Here is a 14,344-nt window from a genome sequence, read left to right as displayed (position 1 = left end):
TTTTGGCTTTTTTTTTTTATTGTGCTTAAAAATGTGTCCTACTGAACGAAAATCACATTAAATCCGGGTGTCCAAACTTTTTCCACTGATAAAACAAAGCATGCGGGGGGCCATAAAAACTGCCATGAAGATCACTGGTTGCTCTCTCCCCTCCCTATATGAACTGTACAGTGCCTCAAAAAGGCCCAAAACATCATAAGGGACACATCTCACCCTGGACATAAACTTTTTGAACTGCTGCCCTCGGGCAGGAGATACAGGACAATAAAATGCCGGACAAACAGACTTAAGAACACTTTTTACCCGAGAGCAATAGTCGCTGAACACAAGACGACAATAATGACTGTGCATGTGAGCTGTGTGCTTGGTATTTTTATGTATTTTATGTATTTTTATCTATGTTCTTATGTTTTTATGTGTTATGAATTTGCACTAAATTAGTTTAGCTTGCAATTCCGTTGTACAATGTACAATGACAATAAAGATATATTCTATTCTATTTTGATATTTTTCATTGTCAAAACCAATAGAATATATGGATTTCTTTTGTACCTTTAGGCTCCCCTCAGGTTTGGTCCCGGGAACCCAGAAGGGTTGTTCATATATATATTTTTTTATGATTCAGCGCTTAAATCTCTAAATCAGTGGTTCTTAACCTTGTTGGAGGTACCGAACCCCACCAGTTTCATATGCGCATTCACTGAACCCTTCTTTAGTGAAAAATAAAATGTTGTTTTTCAAATTCAAGACAAAGTGATATGTTTTTGGTAACACTTTAGTATGGGGAACATATTCAAAGTAACAAAGACTTAATTTAGAGTTTTTTGGACACTAGGGGAACATATTTTAAGTAACAAAGACTTAATTTAGAGTTATTTGGTTAGGGTTAGGGCCAGGGTTAGAGGGTTAGGTTTATAATAAGGCCATGCCGAATAAGGCATTAATAAGTACTTAATAATTACTAATTAAGAGCCAATATGTTACTAATTTGCATGTTAATAAGCAACTAATTAATGGTGAATATGTTCCCCATACTAAAGTGTTACCATGTTTTTTTACTGGTGCACAAAATGAACCGTGCATGAACATCACCTTGTTCAAACAACAAAACCAACACAGTGCATAAACTCACAACAAATTACACACCCGCAAATCAGTGTGACTTCTGCTGTTGCCGTATCCGTAATACGCCGATAGGGAGAAGTTTTTATTTACACGATGAGTCGGGTGTGTCTTGACCTCCGCTGAAACCCTGAGCCCGACTCGCCGAACCCCTAGGGTTCGATCGAACCCAGGTTAAGAACCACTGTTCTAAATCAACTTCAGGTCTATCTGTCGAAATAAAGTTTTTATTATTATTTTTATTTAGTGCCTTTTTTGTCAGAACCCTGTTTTTTATTACAAACACATACAATAGGCAATGTTTTCCCCCAAAATTTCAAAAGTGAAAAATCAATTGTGAAGTAATTGGTGCCTTAAATAGGTCAATAATTCATAACAACATTAATTTCAATGCATTATTATGTTTTAAGCAAATACAGTTGTAAAATAAAAACACAAGTCCCATTAAAACTCTTTGGGATCCAAAAGGGCCACACTCAGTGTTAAAAATAAGTCATTCAAATTTTTTAATTTTTTTTTTTACTTTCAACGCTTAAATCTCTACATCTACTTCAGATCAATCCGTTGATGAAAAGTTTTTGTTTTTTTTAATTTACAGGGTTTTTCGTCCCTTTTTGTCAAATAAAACATTCTTTTTGATATAGCAAACGTAAAATAAAGTACCACTGATAGTCAAATATGCAATAATTTCCCCCAAAATATTTCAAAGTGGAATTTTTATTGTGAAACAATTGGAGCCCTGAATAGGTCAATAAAAAAATGATTTTGATTCATCATTATTTTTTGAGCAAGGACAGCTTTAAAGAAAAAGAAACAGCCTGCATGGCAGCGTTGTGTTATTAGAGTCAACATTGGGCGGTATAGCTCGGTTGGTAGAGTGGCCGTGCCAGCAACTTGAGGGTTCCAGGTTCGATCCCCGCTTCTGCCATCCTAATCACTGCCGTTGTGTCCTTGGGCAAGACACTTTACCCATCTGCTCCCAGTGCCACCCACACTGGTTTACATGTAACTTAGATATTGGGTTTCACTATGTAAAGCGCTTTCAGTCACTAGAGAAAAAGCGCTATATAAATATAATTCACTTCACACTGCAAATTTAACCTGTTTGCTCTTTTAGTCCACGTGTTTAAAAAAAAAAAAAATGCTAAAAATATTTGTGGAATGTTCCGCGGGCCGTAAAAAATAGCCCACGGGCCGTACTTTAGACAGCCCTGCTTTAAAGCAGCAATTTGTAATAAATGTATCTTCAAAAAACAGCCTCATACTCAAATAGATGGTAAATTAGCCTGTAAAATGGAGGGTAGCCTGAGAATAGCCATGTGGCAACCAAGGGATCATCTATGAGTGATTTACCATAAAGGTGGACCAGCCTGGACACCTCAAGCATCAGAGCTAATGCTACTTTTCAGAGAGGAGTATCTCTGTCACTTAGCAAATGCGTGCGTTTTACGTGTTGACCATTAAAGTAGCTTTTTGACAGTCATCTAAAATACATCAAGCTGTTTTGAGAGCCGCCTCGTGAATGAGCAGTCCCTGGATTTGGACAAGTAATAAAAGACCTAATAAGCTTCAGTGGGAGATGTTTTCTGGGCCAATGAGCATCCTTGACTTGAACGACGCAGCAGGTCATGCATGAATTAAGGACATCATCTCACACACACACGCGCACACACACACGCACACACACACACACACACGCATGTAAAGCTACAGCAATAGCTTTTCATTACGTGCATAGCCTGTCACTTCCAATGACACGCTCAAACTTAATAGGTCGTAATGTGTGTGTGTGTCAAGTCCCGTTGTGTATCTCTAACATGATATTTGACTGAAGCAAATAATCACTTTTTCATATTGTGTACACACTCAGGAGACAGAGTTGTTTACTCCTCATGTTCACATGCATCATTCCCCAGTGCCTCTAAAACACATCATTATGTGACTTATAATAGTCAGAGAATGTGTGTGTGTGTGTGTGTTGTATAAGTACAGTGAAAACGTGTGTCTGTGTGGAAAGCATTACTGTATAGTAAGCACATTTTGCTGACACCAGCACAAAGACCTGGTTGTAGGTATGGTAAGAGGTTGTTTTTTAAAGGTCTGGTTTGATACAGCTCAGAACAAAACGGATGAAATGCATCAAAATTAGGCATGCTCTGATCAGGGTGCCATGCTGCCGATTCCGATATCAATCATCCATGAGTGAGATCGGCCGATACCAATACCCATCACCTGTAATAACTAATTTTCTCTTTGAATTTATGGTGAGTGTTATTGACAGTTGAACAATATCAAAACAATAATTGAACAAGTTCCTTACTATATTTTACTACACAACTATTTGAGCAAAACAAAGTCAATAGTACACCACAACTTAACACAATCTATCTCCTACTTAATCAAACCCTGTAGAGCAGTGGTTCTCAAACTCTTTAACCATGTACCACCTCAGAAAACACCTGTCTCTCCAAGTACCACCATATTGACCAACATTAAAATACAGTAGGCCAAAGGATTTATTAAAACAAGAATGGGGGTTTTATTTAACAAGTATATTTTATAGTTTTTGGCCACTGTATTGTACATTACACACAGTTTGAACAGTAACACTGTTTGAATCAAGTGATTCTATGGCGTACCACTAGATTGAGCCTGCACGTACCACAGTTTGAGAATCCCTGCTTTACCATTTGCCCTTAAAGTCCTCTTGTACCAAGGGAATTATTTCCGGAATTTGTAAACATTATTTATTTGGAGAAAACAAAATTATTGTTCTAATCACTCTAGTATCAATCATATACTAATACAAACAATTAATGTATCGATTTGTCGTCCTCTAACATATCATGTACTGGCTGAGACAATGCTGATACACCAACTGATTTTCACCAAGCGGGGACTTCTGTTTCCAAATTAAAGGTAAACAATGCTAAAAACAACACGGCGGATAATCTTGGCGCCACTGTATTTTGTATCAAACGTTGGCGGAAGAAAATGTTGGTGCACTTCAACGTCAACCCCTGCCTTGTCAAGAACACATCTCCACATTGGTGAGTCTTTGACATGAGCGATATCAAAAGATGAGACGTCAGACATACTGGTGCTTAACGCTAACAAGACTGATATCAGTAGCTGTCTGGAGAATGCTAACTGGAGAGAAACTCTGTTGATGCACTTTATATTTGACATCTTTAGCTCCACATGACTATGGTGAGCCTTTGGCTTGAGCGATAAGAAATGCTAACAAGACAGAATGCCAACAACGTGGCTAATGATCGGAGCTGCGACTTTAAAGTTGATCTTGCAGAACAACATACACCTGTGATTTCAGCAGATCAAATCCCAGTCCCAACTTCAAGAAATTTCCCAGGATGTGAAAAAGTATTTCCACGTAGTGGTCATGTTGTAGTGGCCGGGTGACCGCCATAGAATGACGCTTGGAAGATCACCCAGGCTACCAGTGAATGCTGTAATGTAATCTACAGTAGAACACATTCAAGGCTACTATATTGGGTAAAACGAGTGTAAAGGTGACTAAATGGATGTTATTTAATCTTTAGAGGGCTATAATTATGTTTAAAAATGTATATTGAAGTTTGTAAACAGTTTATGCTCCAACTATGACAATATTGAATTTATTGTAATAATCCCACTGTATTGCCCTCTCAAGGCACTTTTTTCACATGACATTGGAATTGTTATTGTGAGTAGTTGTACTTTATACTAATTCTGTTTTATGACAATTTTGTTCTCTTAACATCTCACTGTATGGACGCTAGCTACAGTTTAAAAAGATCGTGATTGAGATGCTAATTTTTGTTAGCCTGTTAGCTTGTATGTTAGCATCAAGCAAGTGGGATAAGTACTAACTTTTTTACTGTATGGTTACAGTTGCTTCTTTTGTTCATATATTGCTGATTTAACATGATTTTACATGTTTTTAGCATCAATGTATCTTCTTTTATGTGCTTAATTTTACAGTAATTTCTAAGGGTGCACAAAAAAAAAATCGATTCACATCCGAATCGTGATTCTTATTCGTGAATTTTCAAAACTCGATTAAAAAAATAGATGAATACATTAAAAAATAAAAAATTATCAGAATTAATTTTTAAAAGACGTTTTTAGGCCATCCAATGCAACCACAATCAAATCAAATCAAATCAACTTTATTTATAAAGCACATTTAAAATTGACCACAGTGGTAGCCAAAGTGCTGTACAATGGGCAGGTTAAAAGATAATAAGAGAACTGAGCAAACACAACACAAACAGAGCACGATAAAAATAAACAAAAAATTAGCTTTTCCAACCTGTAAGTTTCATCATAATTATCATACTAAATAATACATTGGGAGAATCAGTTTGATTCGAGAATCATGTAGAATCGGAAATCGATTCTAAAACCAATTGTCACCCCAGATCAAATCGTTAGGCACCCAAAGATTCCGACCCCTAATAATTTCATTTGGAGGCAAACGACCGCAACTTGGAATAATAATGATAAATATAATTTCCAATGGACTTTTAACAGCTGTTTCGTCCCTAAATTGAAGGACTGTTTACCTATCTACTAAACTAAATACCTTCATTTAGGAGGGCACACTCCCTACCTTGTGAAAATGTGTTTACCACAGTCAGGCCCACGATTGATGACTTGCAGACAACAACAAACTGGTTAAAACGGACTACACTGCGCCTCTGCTGGTTGCAGCCAAGTCGTGCACTCAGTTTTGCCTCAGTTGCTTTGAAGCACATTCAATTAATTCAACACACACCTTATTCTTAGGAGTTAATTGTGCCCATTTATAAAGTGGACCAATCCAAACTGTACCATTTTGGGCTAAACTGGTGGAAACTTAGAAGAATAAATGTGCCACAAGAAGAATTAAAACTGCAAGCAGCGTTAAACACGGGTCGGGTGGCGCGCATGACGCATACGGTCACGTCTTTGTTAATGCCTCGACCCACCTTAAAAAAATTCAGCATGGTTGGAGCATACGGAAGGAAGTTGTGACTGTTAACATTTTCCACCCCAAGGGGGCAATTTTGGTGTCGATATCAACATCAAGCGATGATCAGTTCCCATACTAAAAGCCTCATATCAGTTTGGAAGGAGAGATGATTATTAAAGTCAAGTAAAGACAGTTTGATTGGGGATGGTGAGGAGCAGTTTTTGGCGCCAGGCTCCGCCCAACCACAAATAGGTATGAATCAGTACTGACCCATCCAGCACGTCAAAGTGTCATCATCATCCTTTGAACCAATTATGATTAAGATCTGAATTTGTGAGTTACAAATGTTGAACGTTTTGTGGCAAACCATCAGATCAAAGTTTGTCGCCAAGCCACGCCCACATCTTATGGCGTAGGCAAAATTCCTACATCTGTTTAGTATGTATCACTTTAACCGCGGCTCATTTGGGTTCCAGTCCCTAGGACGAGTTCGTTAAAATACGACCCGTTTGTTCAGTTCAGTTCAGTTTGAGTTTATTTTGAACATGCATTGGATACAATGTAATGCATCACACAATTCCAGTTGTTTCATAACAGCACGTCCGAAAAGGAGTTGGAAGAAGCAGAGCTTATTTAATCCTACCCCGTTTAATATCATAGCAATTTTATCCAATTTACTTGTTCTCTGTAACAGAACAGTGAACAAATAAATATATGATATACCATACTAAGTAAACAAATATTAAATACATAAATAATCTTTGTCCAAAAAAAAAAAAAAGGAAAAAAAGGGTTCAAGATGGTCATCATAATTATTGTTCTGTGTACTTTGTGAACACTTGTAGTTCGAACAGTCTCTTAAACTGAATCATATTGGTGCTTTGTTTGATTTCTTTGGTTAATCCATTCCATAATTTAATTCCACATACGGATATACTAAAAGTTTTAAGTGTTGTACGAGCATACAAATGTTTTAAATTAGATTTTCCTCTAAGGTTATATTTCTCCTCTGTTGTTGAGAAGAATTGTTGTACATTCTTGGGTCGCAGGTTATAGTTTGCTTTGTACATAATGTTAGCTGTTTGCAAATGCACCAAATCGTTGAATTTCAATAATTGTGATTTAATAAATAAAAGGGTTTGTATGTTCTCTATATCCAACATTATGCATTATTCTAATTGATCTTTTTTGTAACACATTTAGTGCATGAAGCGCACATTTGTAGTTGTTTTCCCATATTTCTACACAATAACTCAGAAATATGGGGAAACAACTACAAATGTGCACTTTGTGGGCTAAAAATGGAAACCAAGACGGGCGACTTCCTGTTTGTTTTCAAATTTGGGTTCAGTAAATTGTACATGCATCCTCTCATGATAAATGTGGCAGGGTCAAATTTTCAAGGGATTGCTAGAGATTTAATTTTGAAAATTCATGTTCGGACCCCATAAATATAAGACACTTGCAAAAATTGGTGAGTTTTTTTGTTTTTGTTCACAGCATGAAAAATGTGATCAAAGTGGGAGAATAATAATAAACAGAGCCAATTCAAAAGAGCCTTTGCAGCTTTCAAAGTTGATGGTGGAGTTCAACAGCCAACTAAACAGACAGAGAGAGAGAAGAGTAGAAGGGAGATGGAGAAGGGTGATTTAGAAACAGGAGTCCTGGAGAGACAGGTCTGAGTTAGAGGAGGAGGCGCGTGGTAAGAAACAAGGATGGAGGGATGGTTGGAGGGATAAAAGGGTAGAAGTTCAGACAAATAAATGAAACGACAAGTCGGGCCTGCGAGCGGTGAGGTAATGAAATGCAGCAGCAGAAGTCTCTTCCTCCCAGCCATGGCACATCACAGCCAGTCTGCTGTGGAGGAAAGTGCAACAGCCCCACTTGGTAAGCATGGACTCCAGCTATTTGCCAGCCCGAGTGTTAAAGACTAATCATCGCGACCACGACAGAAGAGAACGTGGAGCACGTTCAAATAGACGATATTAGCAGAAGCAGGAAGCACGGAGGAAGCGCTGGGAGGGGGAGGCCAGCGTCGCAGCGGGATGTGTTCTCACCAGGCGGATTCGTTTGAGAGGACTCATTCTCAGATCACAAAGACATTTGTCCGCGCACGGCTGTCTTAATGATGCAGCCCTCGGTCAGGTGCTGCACATTTGCCTACATGTTGCAAAGCAATAACACCAATGAAGAACGTCGCTTATGGGGAACTAATCATCACACACATTTGTGACTGAGGGCTTTGGAAAAAATAGCAATCACCTAACCATATACATAAAGGTTATGTTTGGAGAATTTATATCCGAATTGTGAGGAAAGTACAGTTAGTACAGTGCATCCGGTAGGTATTCACAGCACTTTAATTTTTCCACATTTTGTTATGGTACAGCCTTATTCCAAAATGGAATAAATTCAATTTTGTCCTCATAATTCTACACACAATACCCTATAACAGGGGTGTCAAACTCATTTTAGATGGGGGGCCACATGGAGAAAAATCTACTCCCAAATGGGCCGAACTGGTAAAATCACAGCACAATGACTTAAAAATAAAGACAACTTCAGGTTGTTTTATTTGTTTGAAAATAGAACAAGTACATTCTGAAAATGTACAAATCATAATGTTTTTGGGGTTTTTTTACACTTACATGTTGTGGTTAATAGTATTCTATCTTTATTTGTCGTTGTTTATATTTTCTGAATAAATTATGTGATAATGTTCATCAGTCAACTCATTGGTGTTGATTTTCAATCTATCAAGATAAAAAAATAATATCAAAATCAAATTAAAGCATGTTATTTATGTAGTTTGATCATTTTCCTCGACTGATGTACTAACATCATGTGGTTTATTTTGTACATATGTAGCATCATCTACAGAGATACAAAGAATTGCTATTGTGACATCCAGTGGACACATTTAGAACAGCTGTTTCTTTCATTAAAACATTTCAGGTTACATGTTATACTTGGCAAACTCATCCCGCGGGCCGATAAAACCTGTCCGCGGGCCTGATCCGGCCCGTACGTTTGACACCCCTGCCCTATAACAATGGGAAAAAGTATTTTTACATTTATTTTTTGCTAATTAATGAAGACGGAAAAAAAAAAATGTAAATCACATGTAGGGCTGTAAATATTTGGGCACCCCACGATTCGATTCGATTCTTGGGGGAACGATTCGATTCAGATAAACGATTCTTGATTCAAAATCTAAACTTTTTAATAACATTGGCTAACAGTTCTATGATTAACGACATTCCACCATGAAATACACAACAGCTCTGATCAATGTCTATATTACTTAAAAGAAAACTGGTTTTGCTTATTAAAATGCTACCCAAACATTAAATAAAGTCAAATACAAATAAGGCAACAAGAGAAGTATTCGACACTTCTCTTTTCTAAAGTAAATCTGTACAGCAAAATATGGGCATCTACATCAACAATATGATTTTCCTCAATGGCTGGACAGGACAGATTGGGGAAAGAAAATAAAAATAAAATTAAAAAAATATATATAATTTTTTTTAAATCGATTACCGGTAAGAATTGTTACAAATTAGAATCGCAATTAATCTGAAAATCTCTCTTTTTTTTTTAAAACACCCATGTACATAAGTATTCACAGCTTTTGCTCAATACTTTGTTGATGCACCTTTGGCAATCACAGCCTCAAGTATTTTTAGCATACAATGCCACAAGCTAGGCACACCTATCTTTGGGCAGTTTTGCCCATTCCTCTTGGCAGCATCGCTCAAGCTCCATTAGTTTAGATGGAAAGCGTTGGTTTTCATCCAGGATGTCTCTGTACAATGCTGCATTCATATATCCCTCTATCCTGACTAGTCTCCTAGTTCCTGTCACCATCCCCACAGCATGATGCTGCCACCAACATGCTTCACTGAAGGGATGGTATTGGCCTGGTGATGAGCCGTGCCTGGTTTCCTCCAAACATGACATTGTCTCATCAGATCAGAGGACTTTGTTTCTCATGGTCTGAGAGTCTTTCATGTGCATTATGCCAAACTTCTTCCATTTGGCCACTATAACATTCAGGCCTGATTGGTGGATTCTGCAGAGATGGTTGTCTTTCTGCAAGGTTATTCTCTCTCCACAGATGAATGCTGTAGCCATCAGGTTAATTCCAGGGCGCGGCCACCGCTGCTGCTCACTGCTCCCCTCACCTCCCAGGGGGTGATCAAGGGTGATGGGTGAAATGCAGAGAATAATTTCGCCACACCTAGTGTGTGTGTGACCCTCATTGGAACTTTACCTTTAACTTTTTTGTTGAACTCCCTGACTAGGGCCCTTCTTTCCCGATTGCGACAAATACTTTAAAGTGTTAGTTTCCTGTTTACTAATTGGCTCATTTACTAGAATTGCATGTTTCATAGTCCTTTCCACAAATCTATTTGTCATAAAAACAAAAACAGTGGTATTGGTTTACTATTAATTTCATTTGCGGGTCAAATGTAGTGACTGTTTTACTCCAGCAGATGGCACCATTATAAAAAAAGCAACATTGTGTCAGTACAGCTAGTTAAGTTAAGTTAAAGTTAAAGTTAAAGTACCAATGATTGTCACACACACACTAGGTGTGGTGAAATTTGTCCTCTGCATTTGACCCATCCCCTTGATCACCCCCTGGGAGGTGAGGGGAGCAGTGGGCAGCAGCGTAGCCGCGCCCGGGAATCATTTTTGGTGATTTAACCCCCAATTCCAACCCTTGATGCTGAGTGCCAAGCAGGGAGGTAATGGGTCCCATTTTTATAGTCTTTGGTATGACCCGGCTACCAATGATTGTCACACACACACACTAGGTGTGGCGAAATTATTCTCTGCATTTGACCCATCACCCTTGATCACCCCCTGGGAGGTGAGGGGAGTAGTGGGCAGCAGCGGGGGCCGCGCCCGGGAATCATTTTGGTGATTTAACCCCCAATTCCAACCCTTGATGTTGAGTGCCAAGCAGGGAGGTAATGGGTCCCATTTTTATAGTCTTTGGTATGACTCGGCCGGGGTTTGAACTCACAACCTACCGATCTCAGGGCGGACACTCTAACCACTACGGCTAAGGCACAAGTGCATCATAGCCTTGCCAGAAGCCAGTTTTACCTGATGACTAATTCATTTTTAGACTTACAAGCCGAAAAAAATTAATTGATGGATGGACTACAAGTTCTAATAATGTTATTAATCGTATCTGAACGTGCACACTAAAAAATGCTGGGGTTTTTTGGTAACCCAATTTATGGGTTGCTAGTGTTGATTTAAATGTTAGTTATTTTATAAAAAGCAACACATTTTTTGGATTATGAGGTCATTATTTTAACTCAATTTCTGGGTTTTCAAAATAATGCACCATTTTTGGGTTATTTTTCAATGACTAACTCGTTTTTGAGTAAGAGGCTTTTTTCAGTGTGTAATAAAAGCTTTATAATGTCTGCAGTTGAAGTCTTTCGAGTGTAAACAAGAGAGTTCCTCGAGAGATTCTGCCGTGATTATGCAGTGTAAGTCTTGGTCTCACCTTGTTTCCAAGGTATACTTCAGGTGCGCTCCAGTAGTAGGCAGAGCCAAGCATGTCTACGACATCTGCATGCTGGACACTTAGATAGAGAGGCGTCTGGCTGTGGATAGGCCACGCCCTCCGTCCTGAATCCCCACTCAGGTGCCAGCCAGTCAGAATGCTCTCCTGTGCAAGATTATTTGAAACAGATACATAGTTCATTTGAATACAAGATGTTTGTTAAGGTATTGAGTTAATCAAAAACTAAAGTGGCACTACCCCCTTCCTGCTCTGTCACTGAAATAAATCTATTGGCAAAATATCTCAAAATGTTTCACCGTGGCACGCTGCGTCAGTGCTGGTCTTGCACGGCGATTATACTGGGTAACACCTAAGTCGGAGTTGTTTTAGGAAGAATTGCAAATCCATCCCATCCATCCATTTTCTACCGCTTATTCCCTTTGGGGTTGCGGGATAAAAAAAAATAATCATAATTTATGTAACAATTTCTTTCCCATGACTTTATTTTAGTCTAAAACATGTGAAGATGGTTACCTTTCACATTTCAGTCAATGCAGTACCAATTTTTTACCTGGAAATGTATACCAGTACGCAACGATACCAAGTTTCGGTATTTTTTGTGTGCGTTTGAATGTGTTAATAATAGTTATTTGTGAAAAAACAACTACATTTTAAGTATTATTTATTTTACATTTAACACTGAGCTGCGCTGTCCGGTTGTTATCTTGTATACTTAATGTGTCTCATTTGCATGTACTGTACTGTACTGCATTACATAGCAGACTTTGCATGCAGTTGCAATTCCAAGTGGCTAGATGGCAATAGTATACATGCTACGTTGTGTTATCTTAGCCAGGAAGTAGTCTTTGCCATTAAGTTTAATGTACCAGTATTTTTTTGTTGAGTCCTACAAAGTGTTTATACTGTAAGTATTGTACTTTTTAGTACACACCAGCTGTTTGATTGTAACATACACCTTTGTTGTAATTTTCATTACCACATTTGGAGGTGTTCAATAGCTATGTAAAATTGCGAATGCTAATCAGTAGAATGTGTATGGCAAATCCAATGTAAACGAGCATCGAGCTAGCGCATTTTGGAAAGTGTGACTTCACTGTACTTTTTGAGTGCCGCCTTCTTGCTTTATTTGCATGGAAAGTTGAAATGTGTGTGTGAATGGGTGAATGTGGAAATAGTGTCAAAGCGCTTTGAGTACCTAGATCAGGGGTCGGCAACCCGCGGCTCTAGAGCCGCATGCGGCTCTTTAGCGCCGCCCTAGTGGCTCTCAGGAGCTTTTTTAAAAATGTATGAAAAATGGAAAAAGATGAGGAAAAAAAACAGTTTTTGTTTTAATATGGTTTCCGTAGGAGGACAAACATGACGCAAACCTCCCTAATTGTTATAAAGCACACTGTTTATATTAAACATGCTTCACTGATTCGAGTATTTGGCGAGCGCCGTTTTGTCCTACTAATTTTGGCGGTCCTTGAACTCACCGTAGTTTGTTTACAAGTATAACTTTCTCCGACTTTCTAGGACGTGTTTTATGCCATTTCTTTTTCTGTCTCATTCTGTCCACCACACTTTTAATGTTGTGCGTGAGTGCACAAAGGTGAGTTTTGTTGATGTTATTGACTTGTGTGGAGTGCTAGTCAGACATATTTGGTCACTGCATGACTGCAAGCTAATCGATGCTAACATGCTATTTAGGCTAGCTATATGTACATATTGCAGCATTATGCCTCATTTGTAGGTATATTTGAGGTCATTTAGTTTCCTTTAAGTCATCTTAATTCAATTTATATCTCATGACACTATCTGTATGTAATATGGCTTTTAATTTTTTGCGGCTCCAGACAGATTTGTTTTTGTATTTTTGGTCCAATATGGCTCTTTCAACATTTTGGGTTGCCGACCCCTGACCTAGAAGGTAGAAAAGCACAATACAAGCAAAAATGTTTTCTTCTTCTTTGAGGGGCGTAGCAGAAAATAATTGTGAAGAACTGTAATGGCGAACTTGTTTCAGCGCCCTGTCCTGCAATTCAGTGCGGCGTTTAGGCAAGAGGAACAGTGAGCACCTGTGGCTGAGGCAAGTGTTTAACAAATGTTTAGGTCCTATTTTGTTGATATTGTAGTGAGTTTACATAATTTACCCACAGAACTTTTGTTATTGTTTTGAGTTCCGGTCGGACGGGTTTTCACGGGACGCATTTCCAGTGTTGTGTGTTGCACTGAGAAGCCACGGATGCATGTTTTCTTATCAGCAATCAGGCAGTAACTTAAGTTAGCTCCATCTTTTGACACTCGTCCTTTGACACCCATCCTTACATGCCACAATATTTATTTTTAAAAAAAGTTATATTTTGAATAAATGAATGTTTAAAAAAGCAGCTTTCTGCAGACATTTCACATGCCTGAAGTTCTGAATTTAACTGAAAGGATGTCGAAGGATGCTGGACATCTGTCACATGTCTGTGTGTGTGGCACCGCAAACAGACACATCTGTCATTGCAATTAACCTGACCTTGGCTTCCCCTTTTTGAACACCCACACTCACACATGAATGCTATCAGTGTCTAAATCAAAGCTGTCATCCTGTCAGCGTCTCCTCCCTCCTGCCCGTCAATGAAAAACACTTTTCCTCCATCAACCTCTCGTCTCCGACCATGTCTTATTTTCTCCTTCCCTTCCTTCTTCCTCGTCCACATCCAATGCGTGTTTATTCTTTACTTGCAGAT

The 14,344-nt window shown here is 38.5% G+C and overlaps 1 protein-coding gene across 2 annotated transcripts in view; it reads right to left on the bottom strand.

Moving 5' to 3' along the window:
• lama2 (laminin, alpha 2) overlaps positions 1 to 14,344 on the bottom strand; it is a 558,082-nt gene that overhangs the window by 324,119 nt on the left and 219,619 nt on the right. For both annotated transcript variants that reach the window (XM_062033747.1, XM_062033746.1), the window contains one exon: positions 11,607 to 11,771. In XM_062033747.1, the coding sequence (XP_061889731.1) occupies positions 11,607 to 11,771 (165 nt within the window). The remainder of the gene's footprint in view (positions 1 to 11,606; positions 11,772 to 14,344) is intronic.

This window comes from Entelurus aequoreus, linkage group LG23, assembly GCF_033978785.1.
Source record: "Entelurus aequoreus isolate RoL-2023_Sb linkage group LG23, RoL_Eaeq_v1.1, whole genome shotgun sequence".
Classification (NCBI taxonomy): Eukaryota; Metazoa; Chordata; class Actinopteri; order Syngnathiformes; family Syngnathidae; genus Entelurus; species Entelurus aequoreus.
This window is presented reverse-complemented; position numbering and strand designations above follow the sequence as displayed.